This window comes from Corylus avellana, chromosome 10 (genome assembly GCF_965113065.1).
Source record: "Corylus avellana chromosome 10, dhCorAvel1.hap1.2, whole genome shotgun sequence".
NCBI lineage: Eukaryota > Viridiplantae > Streptophyta > Magnoliopsida > Fagales > Betulaceae > Corylus > Corylus avellana.
In genome coordinates this window covers 1,032,647-1,047,874 of record NC_142499.1, presented here as the reverse complement: position 1 = coordinate 1,047,874, position 15,228 = coordinate 1,032,647, and the positions used below count along the sequence as shown (strand labels likewise).

At 37.1% G+C, this 15,228-nt stretch overlaps 2 protein-coding genes across 2 annotated transcripts; both read right to left on the bottom strand.

The window, feature by feature from the left end:
* Positions 1–331: 331 nt before the first annotated feature.
* Positions 332–3,249, bottom strand: LOC132192067 (pentatricopeptide (PPR) repeat-containing protein). The gene has a single exon (XM_059607263.2). It carries the CDS (start codon positions 3,225–3,227, stop codon positions 759–761), a length of 2,469 nt encoding a protein of 822 aa, XP_059463246.2. The 5' UTR covers positions 3,228–3,249; the 3' UTR covers positions 332–758.
* A 1,450-nt stretch (positions 3,250–4,699) lies between these two features.
* Positions 4,700–8,843, bottom strand: ATCSLA09 (Nucleotide-diphospho-sugar transferases superfamily protein). Its single transcript, XM_059607113.2, has 9 exons — positions 7,976–8,843; positions 7,765–7,863; positions 7,405–7,657; positions 6,440–6,550; positions 6,102–6,238; positions 5,809–5,922; positions 5,506–5,705; positions 5,101–5,295; positions 4,700–4,949 (listed from the first exon to the last, which is right to left on the bottom strand). Exons 1-9 carry the CDS (start codon positions 8,303–8,305, stop codon positions 4,787–4,789), a joined length of 1,602 nt encoding a protein of 533 aa, XP_059463096.2. The 5' UTR covers positions 8,306–8,843; the 3' UTR covers positions 4,700–4,786.
* Positions 8,844–15,228: the final 6,385 nt, after the last annotated feature.

The window sequence follows — 15,228 nt, the reverse complement described above, 5'->3', positions numbered from 1 at the left end:
GTGGCCTATTGTGCCCTGTTTCAAACAAAAGTATAGCACAACGCTAACCAATTCTTGGAACGCTGTTCAACCATGCAAGCTACACAAATCAAGTGCCCAATAGTGTAATGCAACACGAAAGCAATTCTTGGAACACAGTTCGACCATGCGAGCTACAACAATTTACTGCCCATGGCAGCCAAGGATAACCGATTAGTGCTAGTCAACATAGAATATTAATTAAATTAATTAATTAGTTTAAACTTTTAAAATAAACGGTGAATTATCATGGTATTTGAGCATCTGCAAATTGCTTGTAGTATCAAGGTGAATAAGAGATACGAAACAATAGTTTATGAGACTACATATTTGTTATGGCGGCCAATTGTACAGTACAACAGTTTTTGTAATCTAAAACGTAATCATAAAACTTATGAAAATGCTTGAAATTTCTATACAAGTAGAATACCTGAGGCCAAGCCCTGGTTGGATATCAAATGTTTCAAGCTAGAAGCTTATTCACAACGAATAACTCCAAACAAATCCTCACAACAGTGTGCACGCCATTGCTCGGCTCAGCCAGCCCAAATATTTGCTTCTTTAGCATCTGACCGACCATCATTTCTGAGGTCAGCCACACTCTTCTACGTGTGTTTCAATATCAACGCAGAAGTATAAGGCAGAAGAAGTGTATAAATCAAAGCTATAATACAACATCCGTGTCTCTCTTTGTCGATAAATCGTTGCGCTGAGAGCTTAACCACTCCAAACATCTCCCTTCACATTTTGGCAACAGCAGAGACATCCTCATTGGTGCCCGAATCATCTGTTAGTTTAACCTTCATTTCCAAGCAGACAATCTGGGCCTCTTGAAACCTCCCCTCCTGTTGAAGGCCGGCGATCAGCTCATTGCATGTAGAGGCAGTTAGTAGGAAGCCGTTGTTGGCCATTTCCCTAAACCAAACATATGCCCCACTGAAATCCTTTTGTTCGCAAAATCCCTTAACAAGTATGTTATAAGTATCAGCTTTAGGGGCCAATCCTTTGGCCTTCATATCAGTAACAAGATCCTTTACCCCTGACAACTTTCCTTCTCTGAAATGCCCCAGAATCAAGCTATTATAGGTCATCTTGTCGGCAGGAATGCCCTGGTCTATCATATCACGCTGCAAGGCAAACGCCCTCTGAAGGTAGCCATGTTTTGCATAACAGTGAATAAGTGCATTAAATACCAATCTGTCGCAGGCCAAACCCATCTGTGACATTTCATTTACCAAATTCTCTACCAGCACAATATCTTCCTCACAGCCTGCAGTAATTAGAGGATGATATGTATTTAAAGTAGGTTTAATCCCCAACTTCTTCATATGTTCATACAAGCTGAGACATTTCTGGATGTTTTTCGTATTAGCATACCCTGAGATTAGGGAGTTGTATGTGATCACATCAGGACTATAACCACTACTCGTGATCTCGGAAACCAAATTTTCAGCTTCTATCACCCTTCCCTTTTTGCACAGCCCGTCAATAAGAGCATTGTAGGTTACAAGTGTTGCCCTTATACCATTGTTTGCCATCTCATCGAAAAACATAAAGGCACCTTTCAGTTTCCCCGCTGTACAATTAACATCAATGAGCATATTATATATTTGTGCATTTGGCAATACCCCCCTTCCTACCATATCCCTGAGGATAATTTCAGCTTCAAGAAACTTACCATCCTTGCATAAACAATGTATGAGAGAACCATAGCTTACAACGTTTGGCTTTATCCCTTTATTTTCCATTTCTTCGAGAATCTGGAAACACCTATCAAACAAGCACTTCCGTCCATAGCCATCAATAAGGGTGTTAAATGTCTCAACATTCGGGAAAATTCCCTTCTCTGCCATCTTCTTTACCCACTCCTCCGCCTTATCCATCTCTCTCATCGCACAAAACTTGCTAATCAAAGTATTGAAAGTGATGCAGTTGAGCCGCAACCCATGACTTTCCATTTGTTCAAGAATTGAAATGGCTCTGTTCAAATCGCCCCTCCGACAGTATCCATTCATAATTGTGTTATACATTACCTCATCCGGAACAAGCCCTCTCTCCATTAGTTTCTTCAGAATCTCCTCTGCCTTTTCCATCTTCCCTTCTTTGCACAACCCATTCAACAAAATGCTACATGTATACTTATTAAACCTTACTCCTTTCCCAACTGCGTCTTCAAACAAAGCCAATGAAGCCTCACCATTACCACTTCTCGAATGCCCATCAAAAACTATATTGTAAGTAAACCCATCAGGCACAAATCCATAGGCATTCATTTCCTCTAATATCCTCTTTGCATCATCCATTCTCCGTGCCCGACAAAGCCCACTAAGCAAAGAATTGAATGTAACAAGACTCGGCTCCACATTCTCCACCTTCATCCTGTCTCTCAAACCAAAAGCACCCTCCAATTCGCCTACTTTACAATACCCATCAATCAGTGTATTATACGTAACCAAACTCGGCACCAACTTCGTCTTCAGCATTTCATCAAATACCTTCTCTGCGTCCCTCATTCTCTTCTCTTTACACAACCCATCCAGCACCACATTGTAAACAAACACACCAGGACTCACGCTGCTCTTCTTCATGCTATCCAGCAACTCAAATGCCCTGTTCAGATCCCCCAACTTCACCGCCGCAAGAACCGCCTTCCCAAAGGCAAACCTACCAAGTCGAATACCCGACCCCACAGCATCCGAAACCAATTCCAACGCTATCTGATACTGTTTCGAGGCCACCAATGATTCAAGCAACACATTGAAAGAAGCCAAAGAAGGAAACCTACCGTCTCTCTTCATCAATCTGTAAACCTCCGTGGCTTCGGTTGTCATTCTGGACTCCGAGCAAACCGCCAAGAGCATGTCCGAGAAAGTTCGCTTCACGGAGGGCGCAGAGACGGCGAAGAGAGTGAAAAGCTCGGAGGGCGAAGAGAAAGGAGCTTTGGCGAGAACAAGGGACTTGATGAGCCTCTGGGCAGTATCCGTACGGCTCTGTAGGAGAAGGACTCGGAGCTTCTGGACTTGCTCATGGCGTTGCTGGTCTTCAACGTTGGTAGAAGGATTCTGAATCTCTGTTGAGGTGGTTTCGGTTGGCTTTTCAGGTTCAGAGGCTGAGCAGAGGGAGTGGGAGAAAGGGAATGAGATGGGGTTTTGGACTTCGTTTCGGGTAGCGAGGAGGAACCTGGGAAGACGATGGAGGTGCCTTGCCATTTGAGGCTTTCGAAGTTTCTGTTCCGTTTGATCATAAACCCTTTCAAAGCTAAGGGCTTAAGGCGAGTGGCTTTAATAGGTTTAATGGGCTTTTCATGTTAAGGTAGAGCAGACCATGAAAAGCCCAATTTAGACATCAGTAGATTTTTTATTTTTTATTTAAAAAATTAAAAAAAAAAAATTGCGAAAAATAATGCAAAATCAGTCACATTCTGATTACACGTTTACACGGCGGCCTAAAGCTTAAAAAGTGGCTTAAAATTCCTTGTGTTAAGGCAAAATGACAAATCACTCCCTATTCCGAACTTCTATTTGAAAATTTGAAAAAATCCATGAGAGAGACACATTAGCACCCATATATAATATAAGTGTCCCTTATAATAAAAAGTAAAAAATTATAAAATATAAATATAAAAAATAATTATAATCCTCCAAGGCTCCAACCCAATCTATTGATTCAAATGCATGTGATTCTTATATATGTTTGTAAAATGCATATAAAATTCTCATGTTTTATTAAAATTTCCATTCAATTTGAAGAGAAACTGTACCCTAATAATAGTGTCATTGTAAGTTATTAATAGGTTTCCTTAAAGTCCTTTGTAGCACAGTTTTTCTTTAAGAGGATGTGACTATCTCTGCGATTGCATTATTTATGTAGCGATTGTACCTTCTTCTTCCTGGAATTATGTCAAGCCAATACTGATATTGCTTCGTGAAATTTCTAATATAAACTTGCTTGATTCCACACGCAAAATTGGGACTAGTTAATGGGATCAATGGTGAAAGCCCAAAGGCCATGTTGATATAAAATTGATGCAGATTGCGAGAAGCTGTTGTAACTTCTCGGCTTTGCCTTTCTGATTTCAATTTATTTTATATCTGAGAGACTAATTTGCTGCGGTGTTTTATGGAAAAGTGAACTTGGACATGAACTTCTAAAAAAGAAAAAAAAAAAAGATATTGAATATGAGTCGTATCGAAGCATGTGTATAATATTATATAGATCAACCATAACGCAACACATTTAGTTAAATGGGTTAAACCCTTTAAACCTAACCCAGTTGTGCTAACGTGAGAGAACGAGAGATATAAAGGGGCATGAAACTGAGCAGTAAAATTAACCCTATTTTTCCCAACTGTTTATTCCCTCTTCAGAGAAATCCAACAAAAGTAAGCCAAAAACAAAAAGTTACAAAAGTTCAAGATTACAGACAATCCATTCCAAGATGTCTACACTATCTATTGGGTATCCCACAAGCTGCCATCTGCTGCTCCTTTTCTCTGTATAATATTGCACATTCTCATAACAGCAATTTGTTCTGTAGTTTCCTTAACTGGCTTTACTATACACAAGATAACTAACCCTTTTTGAGTCACCAACTCAAAAATATTATGCGCAACCTAAAAGAATTGACCATATATTTTGTTCTTTTTACAAGCTATAATTGCAGGAAATTGTCGCCATGGATGGCAATCTTATGTTGCTGAAGCAGAAATCACGCAGAGAAACAACATAGCAGAAAGAACTTTCACTGTCATTTCTGTAGTCCCCCCCTCTAAGAGCTGGGGACAAAGGTGCCAACGTACCCAAACCCCATGATGAAGAAGGCCGTTGCTTGCATATAAAGGAAAATGTAGTAGTGGTTTTTCCCAAAGAAAACATCGTAGCAGCCAATAAAGAATAAGTAAGCTCCAACTCCAAGCTCTAACAAATGGAGTCTGTCAAAGTTTAAGCACAAAATGATAACCATGGATCAGATATCAAATTGCGATATTACCAAACACGTAACTACTTTTTTTCAAAATCGTACGGACCCTAAAATAGAAGGCATGTCCAAATTGCAGGAGAAGTGTATGGAAGAATGCATACCTTTCTCCGATCCTGAACCGAGGTCTTCTTGGTGCTTTTGTCGATGCTTTAGCTTTGAGAGCATCTCCTAGTTTCTCTGTGACAATCCATTCATTTGATCGGCTAGCCTCTAGTAGACCGATGATGGTAGCCTTTGTTCGGTGCAGGGACATGACATTCTCAAAGAGAATCCAGAAAACCAACAGGTGGAGTGACCTGAAAGATAAAAGAGAGAACATGAACAAAACCCCATGATTTTCAGAGAGGCCTAGAACATATGGGAAACAATGTCTCGGAAGAAAGACTTAAAACAATAAGCTTTTTACTATGAATCTTCATCAAGATTATGGGGAACTTGCTTTCTTAGGAATCATTTGCACAATCATTTGCACATATGTTTGGAAAAAACTAGAAAAGAATGCAGACCTCGGAGTTCCAACAGCATTGAGAAGGGTGATGATGGAAGGAATATAAACTGCCCCCCACTTCGGAACCGCAACTTCCGGCACCACCACAGTTGCCGGTAATACAATGCAGTAAAAGACAAATGTGTTGATGTGGGCTATGATCTTCCGAACGAAGAAGAAGCTGTAAATCACATGTACCTTCTTCCATAAAGTTACTTTCTGCATTAAACATGTGACAGTAAAGGGGTAAGCTAACAAATTATTTCCATTTTACTTCCTGAAATTGTCATCTTTAATGGGACACATATAGAAGCAAATTAACCTTGTTCCTTATAATCTCCAAAACCATTTTCCGGAAAAGATTAGCCGGACCACAAGACCATCTATGTTGTTGATAGCGGTAGGCTTTGAAAGTACTAGGCAATTCATTTTTCACCTATACCAAAATCAATCTGATAAGAACACGTATGAAACAGGATCCATACAATAACATTAATCATGGGTGTTTTCAAATCAAGTGACGGGATCGATTTATAAAAAACAGACAATTTTTATTTAAAGACCGAATTACAATTTTATTATCATGCATAAGACGCTCGAATCATTGAGAAGTACCTTGACACTTCCAAGGTACAAAAATTTCCACCCTTTGAGACTAGCTCTCACTGCCAGATCCATATCTTCCACCGTCGTCCGGTCCTTCCATCCTCCTGCCTCATTGAGTGCAGCAATTCTCCATACACCTGCTGTCCCTGGATTATTTCATTGAGAAAAGGTTGTTTTAATTTCATTCCGCTTAAATTCATAATAATAAATACATCATTATCATATTCTTTTGATTCTTTTCATTTCAAAGCAAACTAATTAAGTGTTAACCTACAAAATTTAACAAATAAATTTAATTATTTAATAACTAATTATTTTTTAGTAACCTAAAAACGCGAACTTATTACCATTAAATCCAAAGAAGGCATAGGTGGAGGACCCCACTTCCTGCTCTACAGTGAAATGGTAATCCAATGACATCTCTTGCATTCTTGTCATCAAGCACTCATCGGAGTTCACTGCAAAACAGCCCGGAAAAGCACTGCCATGTCACCAACGTAGTTGGCATGGGATTTATTACAATGCAATAATGATAAATCAGATCACATAAATTCAGCTGTCGGTGAGTAGAGATAGTGACTAGGGAAATAGGTCCACCATTAAAGTCTGCACATGCAGCTGCTGCTGGGGTAGAGGAGAAGAAGATCAAGCTAATAAGACGCTTATGCCCCCTTAACAAAATTTGTGAACTCGAACATGCCCTTGTGCAGTTTGAGAAAATTAATGGAAAAATTCACTTCCTCTCAATAATCTAAGAGTGGTCCAAGATTCATGTTTCATCAGATTTTTCGGCCCCAAAAACATGCTTTAATTCTCATATCCAAACAAATTTAATTGACCAGTTCATGAGTTGAGGTAGAGGACAAGTCTATTCTCAAATAATTGTACCCTTCCAAATATGAAAACAAAAATAAAAAAGGCCCCTCCAACTCTACTTTCACTATTTCCAGAAATATTGGGCAAATAGGAGGGAATATGGAACCTGACAACCAAAGTAGAAAAACTCGCAAGCAATAATATATTTCACAGGCTTGTTTGCCTTAACTTCGGGTCCCACCTTAGAAAAACCATAAGAAATCTACACGTGTTCCAACCAAAAACATCCATATGAAGATGAGAGATGGGACCCAACCCCTTTCCTACCAATCTCCCAAATCTTAAACAAAACAGACCCACCGACAGTTTTCAAAGCCATCCCTGTTTTTTAGATCCTAAAACATCATTAATTAACACAAAATAGTAAACCAATGGTTGCTGATTGTCGAACCCAAATTAACAAAATCAAAAGTTTTTGGTGATTAAGCGGGATTACCGAATTTCCAGCGGCTCTGAACCAGAGCGAGTTGAGGGTTTTGGACGAGGAAAGGGATGGTGCGCCAGAGGAAATCTGGCTCGGGTTGGAAATCGGCGTCAAAGATGGCAACGTAATCGCACTGTTTCACGTAGCTGTGCTTCATGCCTTCCTTGAGAGCCCCTGCTTTGTATCCCTTGCGGTTGTCTCTTATCTCGTACTTTATGTTTATGCCTTTGCTTGCCCATCTCTGGCATTCTAGCTCCACCAAGTCCTACATTTTTTGTACAAATTTTTGAAGGGCCCAGATGGAAATCAAGTAATTAAGGGTTTGTTTGTTGGATGAGAAAAGTTTGGTAATTTTCATGGAAAATATAATACCTTGATTGTGGGGTCTGTGGAATCATCGAGGACTTGAATGATGATTCGATCAGAAGGCCAGGAAAGCCCACATGCAGCTCCAATTGATAGCTGGTAGACCTGCATTGAAACGTAGCAAAGAATTAAAAGAAAAGCACAACAAATTAAGAGCTAAATCTTTACATAAATCTTGAACGAAACAGAGTAGTATTAGGGAGAGAAAGAAAAGAACCTCTCTTTCGTTGTACATTGGGATTTGCACCAGAACCATGGGATAAGCTGAGTTTCCCAGCTCAACGTCGTCTTTCATTGGCTCCCAATTATAACGCTTATGGGGCTTTCGACCGAACAGCTTCACCAGAACAATGACAACGCCCATATAAACCCTCTCGATGAATAGCAGCAAGGACATGATCAAACACAGAACGACTGAGAGTCTTAACAGAGGAACAATCAATGGCGCTTTGATCTGAGCCCAAATAATTCCAAGTTGCATGGAAATGTCATCTCTGGCCCCTTGAAAGGAGTCGGGAAGAATAGTCGTCGACGTGAACCGATCCATTGAAGGCCTTTTCCTCTGTTATTCGTTGTTGAAAAACAGAGCAAAGGCAGGGGATGAGTCTATAAGATAATGGGAAGCTAGGAACTAAGAGTGTTAGAGTTCAGCAAAAAAAAAAAAAAACCCACTAGATCTGCATCGATTTAAAGAAGCTCCTTTTCGAAAAGAGCACGAATATTTGCCTTTGTTATTTGCTTCTTGGTCAAGCAAAACAATGGAAACAGAGCTGGGATGTCAGTCACTGACTCAAACCCCCCACTATATTACAGACACCCACAAGAGAACAAACAAGAACAAACTCGGTTTACAGAAAAAGAAATGTCTTCTTTCCCGTTGGAGAAAAAGAAACCCCGAAATTCAAAACCTTTTTCTGCTCTGTGTGATCAAATGAAAACAGAAGCAGCACAACGAACTTACAAATGTGGTAACGGAGAAGGAAAATAAATGCAGAGCAAGAGAAAGAAAGAGAGAGAGAGAAATAGCGTTTTATGTGTATGTATTGTAAGCTCTCTATGTGTGTTATGGTTCGTCTCTCATCTATCTTTCTTTCTTCTTTTATAGTACGAGCAAGCTTTAGCTGTTCTAAAGCCTCAAAAGAAACTGTTCCAACTACAACTGTGCGGCGTATATAAAAGTATCAACAACTAATCACGAGTCAGAAAAAGAAAAAGAAAAACTAACCACGAGTCTTAAGTAAATCAACAGCCGGCGGCGAGACCCACCGTCTGAGTCAGATTTTTCTCGGCGATGTGGGGCCGGACCTTCTTTCTTTCTATTGGGGGAAAATGTGGGTCTCACTTTCATTTTCAATTTCGGTAGCCAATATGGACTAATGATGAAGCTCGAAATTGCATGTATTAACATCGATTTTGTTAGATAGTATATATATTTTTTCTTTCAGATGTCTCGTATTTTTTGAAAAAGCAATTCGAAACAATATTACTTCACACTCATTTATAATGATAAATTATAAAAATAATTCTTAATAAAAAAAGTAATTATTATAAATCATTTTTAATGGTTGATTTAATGTTGACTCGAAAAGGGTACCGTTTTCCACAAAACGGTACCGTTTTTCACAATTAAAAATTAAGTTTAAAAAATTAATAATAAAACATCTATTCAAATTTAAAATTATTAAAAAGCTAAAAATATTTTTTTAAAAAAAAATGGGGTGGCGGTTGGCCAAGGGGGTGACCAGCCACCCCATTTTCGGACCACCCCCATGGCCTTTAGGGGTGGTTCGGCTACCTCCAAAAGGCAAAAAAGAAAAAAAGAAAAGAGGATCGTGAAGAGTACCTTCAACCTCGTCGTCATTCTCGAGAGTGTCCCAGCCCTGGCCTTCCTTGAGAAGCTTCTTCTTCAAGCCCTGCTTGTCGATCTCCTTCTCCTCGCCGACCTTGAGAATGGGCCCTCGTTTTGTTGACTTGAAAAACAGTCAATACAAAGAAGGTATTTTTTTGTAGGAAATCAAAAATATTAATTATCAAATATTGTATAGAGTAATGTTACGTACTTATTTTTTATCTTACTCTCATACTATAGGTCTGATAGACGATGAATTAACTTTTATTAAAAAAGAAAAAAAAAAATCCAATGGATACTACAACATCAACGTAATAGCATGAAGTACAATGATTAATGAATATTTAGAATTACCCTATGAATAATGTTGCATGCTCATCTTTTATCTCACATCCATACAACTAGGCTATTGTTACAATATTCATCCACCCTTAAAATAATTTTTATTAAAATATGTAAAAATTAAAAACTAATAGGTATTGCCACATCAGCTCATTAATGTAAAAGTGAGATAAGAGATGGGTATTTAGATTTTTTTTTTTTTTTTTTTTTAACATGTTCACACAAAGGGTAAAAAAAAAAAAAAAATAGAATTTCAACTAGTGATATTCGCTTTATGGTACAAACATTTTGTTTAATAGACTCCTTTATAACTTCCATATAATTGGATCATGTGGTAGCCCTTTGATTAGGAACTGTTTTGTTTTGTTTTTTTTTTTTTTTTTTACAATTGTTATCCAATGATTGATTTTTTTTTCTTTCTTTTTTTGGTCACGCCACCTAGTATAAGCTCACTAAATGGCTTTACTCTTTTATTTATGCCATTTTTTAAAAACAAAAATTCTTCAAATCATCATATAAGACATGATTTTTCTTAGATTATAAAACAAAAAAGGTAAAATAAAAGCAAAACTAAAAGGCTGAACGAAAAGGAGAGAAAAGGACGAGACGACGACGCCACGCCAAATTTTGCGTATGTACTTTAATACCCCTGGTGTTGTCTCTGTCAACATGACAGCTCAGATGCTTCTCTCGTGGAGTATGTCTTATATGTCTTTCCCTTAAATTACAGCATAGTCCTTAATTTTGTTTATTTATCGGTGTGGGACGAACAAATGTTGGAGGATTCCTGGGGAGGAACTGGGTGAATCAGTCGGAGGATTTATATGACAAGTGCTTCTTTGACTGTTTGGCTTCATCATCAATGATAGTTAGTAATATCACCGGTTTGAGATTGTATTTGAGGAACTTACAAGTATTTTTAATACTCAAAAAGTTTGTTTGAAGAAAAAATACTCGTTTGGTAAAAAAATTAAATACGCTTTTTAATTTAAAAGCTCTATTTTTCAAACGAAATTTCAAGCAGGCTCATAAACAATTGCCACCAAGTAGGTTACAAATGAACCCAATCCGTTAGACAAATTTATTCGTTTAAATTTAATTCCAACTTGATTTGTGATTGTTTAAATCCACTTAGTTACTACCTACACTAAGTAAGCATAGTATATAATATATGAATGCTCTAAGGTATTAATAGTTGACATATAACAACAACTATATTAAATAGTTATTATATAAGTATACATCTATTTATATAATCAAAATAATGACCCATCACACATAGTCAACTATAATTATATACTACCACCAAGGTGGTAGTTGAGTTGGTAAAGCAGCAAGGGAAAAGTTCTCTCTTCCTTTCATCTTAGTGGTCGCGTGTTCAAATCCACTTGCGCTAACTAGTAGATGCGTGAATCAGATGCTACTATGAAGGAGTTTTATTGGCTTACATCTTGGTGAGGTTGTGGTGACGGGCTCGCTTTTTCAAGCAGTAGCTATGACTCAAACCGAACATTCCACAGCAGGTGGAAACCCCGATAGTAACGCCCAAGGAGAAAAATTATAACGATCGCCCCTTCCCACCTTTTTAATTTAATTAGAATTAGATACTATAGTTTCTACTCTAATGATATAAAAGAACATAATATTGCATGTTAATTATTTGTTACATATAGACTACAGCGCGGATGGAACCATGTGCATGTATGCCTGAGCGCGATGTAACCCTGCGCATGTATGTGCACATATTGTATAATATGCCTTATATAGTTACATATTATAAATTTATGCCATATATATATATATATATATATATATATATATATACCAGTCATAATTACTCACATAGTCAACTATGTTTTTATGAGTACAAGCATGTGCTTATATGCCTAACAGCGATGTAACCCTGCGCATATATGTGTATAATATGCCTTATATAGTTACATATTATAAATTTATGCTATATATGAATGTATATACCGGGAGTAATTACTCACATAGTCAAATATGTTTTTATAAGTAAAAAACTTTACAAACGACCGGATCCATGCTGCTAGCATTTTGTCATTTGGAATATATACTACATATAAGAATTAATTGTAAATTGAAAATTCAATGCCGACACGACGACACCGCTGTGATATGCAACAGCATTTCTAAGCATTGGTGGTTTGTCCACACCGCTGTCACACAATGCTTGTGTTTATTTTTCTTGTTCCTTAAAAAGTGTGGTCTACACCAGTACTATGAAATGTGCACTTGTGGTGCTCAATTCTAGTAGGATTTCCTAATAATATTTTAGGGAATTAAATGAAGGGACGCGGGGATCACGCGCGAGTTCAAGGTTGTGATAGATACTTTTCTTTTTTTTTCGACAACTAAATCAATGATCCTTTGTTTTATAGGATGAGGATTTCTTGCATTTAGGTGCAATGGAAATTTTTAATTTTTTATAGAGCAGAGACTATAGACTAATGCTATAAGTCTTCTTAAAGTCTTCATAGAGTCATCCAAAATGTGATGTAACTTTTAAAATCACTAATAAATTAAAGTTCAATACATCACATTTTAAATTTAATGGTGTTGACACAGTTTTCGGTCACCCCGAAAAACTTGGATTGTTTTAAGGTGATATGGAACACTAGGTTCTATTTGCCATTAAGGAAATATCTCTTTAAGTGGAATGGTAGAAGAAGTGAAGAAGATGATCAGAACCGGAGGTTAGTTTTTCAAAGAATTCCTCCCTTTTATTAAAGATGCACATTTTACATATATACATGCGTTCGTTTGGCCATTGCACGTTTCACATACGTGTACACAGTATAGTGTCGTACAAGGGATGGTCGAAATCTTTTGTTAGGTGGTATTGAGACATGTGCCTGTCAAGTTGGACACCCTCCTCATACGTCCTTGTGCTAATGTGGGGATGATCTGGCTATGCTATGAGCCCCGCAAGACATGTTTGCTAGGCGAGGAGGGCTTAGAACGACCTGCTCTGGGAGAGCCCTCACCTTGCTTATGGCGAGCCATTTTTCTCTCCAACAAACGGTAATTTTAAAAGCTACATCACAATTGAAAAGACCCTAGAATAACTCTAAGATAACTTATAACATTACTCATGACTATAAGACTACTTTCCTCGGGCAGGCGAGAAATTGTCCGGGCAACTAATTGCTGATGGGCATCTTGGTTTAACGGTAAAACACAAAGTTCATAAAACGTACGGCATGTCTTCAAATCAATCCTATCATTTGCAATAGAAACAAAGAAAAAACTACCTAAATGAATTATTAATGCTCTACCTCAAGCTTTTTTTTTGAAGTGTCGATTATGAATAAAGCCATGAACTGGAGCCTACCATTGTCTGTATATTAATGTTATTACTTAATAAGTTGGGTAGGATAATAATACTTTTTTCAGAAATTCATATAAATTCCTTTAATATAAATTTAAAAGCTTGGTCCGCAAGTTACTTGGAATATTTTAGGACGAAAGTGAATCTGGGAAAAACCATGCATCTCATGAAAAGCATGCTTTATTGCCACCCAAAGACTGGTCAATTTTTTATTTATTTATTTAGATTTTATTAAAATCCAAAATCACTTGCTATAAATAATCTATCAGCGTATAGTGAGCAAATTAATTAGGTTTGTATTAAATAAACAAGGGGTCCACTCCACTTGTATAAGAAAAAAATTGAAGAAAAAAAACGCCGGGGAAAGTTCCACATTAATAATATTTATTTAAGTACTTCCTAAGTTTATTTTTCAATATTTAATCCAATAACAAAACTCGGGATTTGGTTTGGGTCTAATTGAAAGCGGATAGTTGGGATTAAAACATGTGTCTCATGTGTTCTGTCATTGTAGACCTGCGTGTCCTAAAATCTTAATGGATTTAGTTTTAGTTGAAACTGAATTAGACAACTAAAACTGAACTGAGACCAAACCTCGAGTTAATATGCAAAGTCAATATTGCCTAATTAATCACACCGAAGCATAATTTACATAGTATTATCGTTTATCGGGAAACTGAATATTCATAATATAATATTTTTAGTGCAAAAGTTCAAAGATTAGTGTGAAACGACAGAGCCAATAGAGCGCAAAAGGGTCAAACGTTCCCTCCGACCGCCCAAAAATCATTGCAACCTAAATATAGTTCTCTTCATTGTCTTTCAAACTTGATGGGCGGAGCACTCCAACGCTGCCGCGCTGATGATTGCAGGCCCACTCCGACAAAGATTTGAGTATATCTGGGACATCCGGTGATATATTCCTCACAGCATGCCTCACGTGTGAATATACATTCCTCAGCACGTGCCACCGGCAAGTCTTGCCACCACTCATGTGCGTTGTGGAGTGTGGACCTTATTTTGTAGCACAATAATATATTATAGGTTGAGAGAATCCCCACCATAAGAAAATAAAGCTACGATATGATAAAATCATTCTATGTAGAGACAGATTTAATTATTAAAGAGATGGTCACGACTAGCAAGATTTAAAGAAATTCTATCAATAAATTATACAGGAGTTTGGGTTATCTAGTTAAATCTAGGCTAATTTCAATTGTATTAAGCTTTAATTAGTACGTGAACATAAAGAATGCAGGCATGGCTAACAAGTCCTATTGGCTATTGCAGAAATTTGTTTTTGACAGTCATTTTTTTCTTTCAAAAATCGCCATTTTCAATTGTCCTTTTATCGGATTGTGTGCCAAAAAACTGTTGGGTTGCTGTATTTTAATTTTTTTCTTTTACACCATAATGTTTGTAATAGGTAATACCAAGTGTCTGACAATTCGTATTTGTGTGTTGGTTCATGATCAGTTATAATGTTTGTAATAGGTAATACCAAATGTCTGATAATTCGTATTCGTGTTTGATTCTGATTGGTTAAGAAGTTAAGATATAGTTATAAAATTATATAAATTAATTATAACTTAAATCTATTTAATTAAATATGAGTTAAACTCCCTACTTTAATATACTAATTTTGTTTTAAATTCGTGTTGGGTTTACGATTTGTGTCTAAAATTATCAAACTTAAATATTGTGTGAGAGGTTTGGACCGTATCAAAGTATAAATATAAGGCTATACTCCAACATGAAATTCTAATATATTACAGTTGTGTTAAACGAATCTAACTAACTTAAAAATAGGGCTTATGTTGGGTACTACTACGCTCCCCCCCCCCCCCCCCCCCCTTCTTTTGCTTTATCTTTTCTTTTATAAATACAATATCACCTAATATATATATATATATATATATATATATAT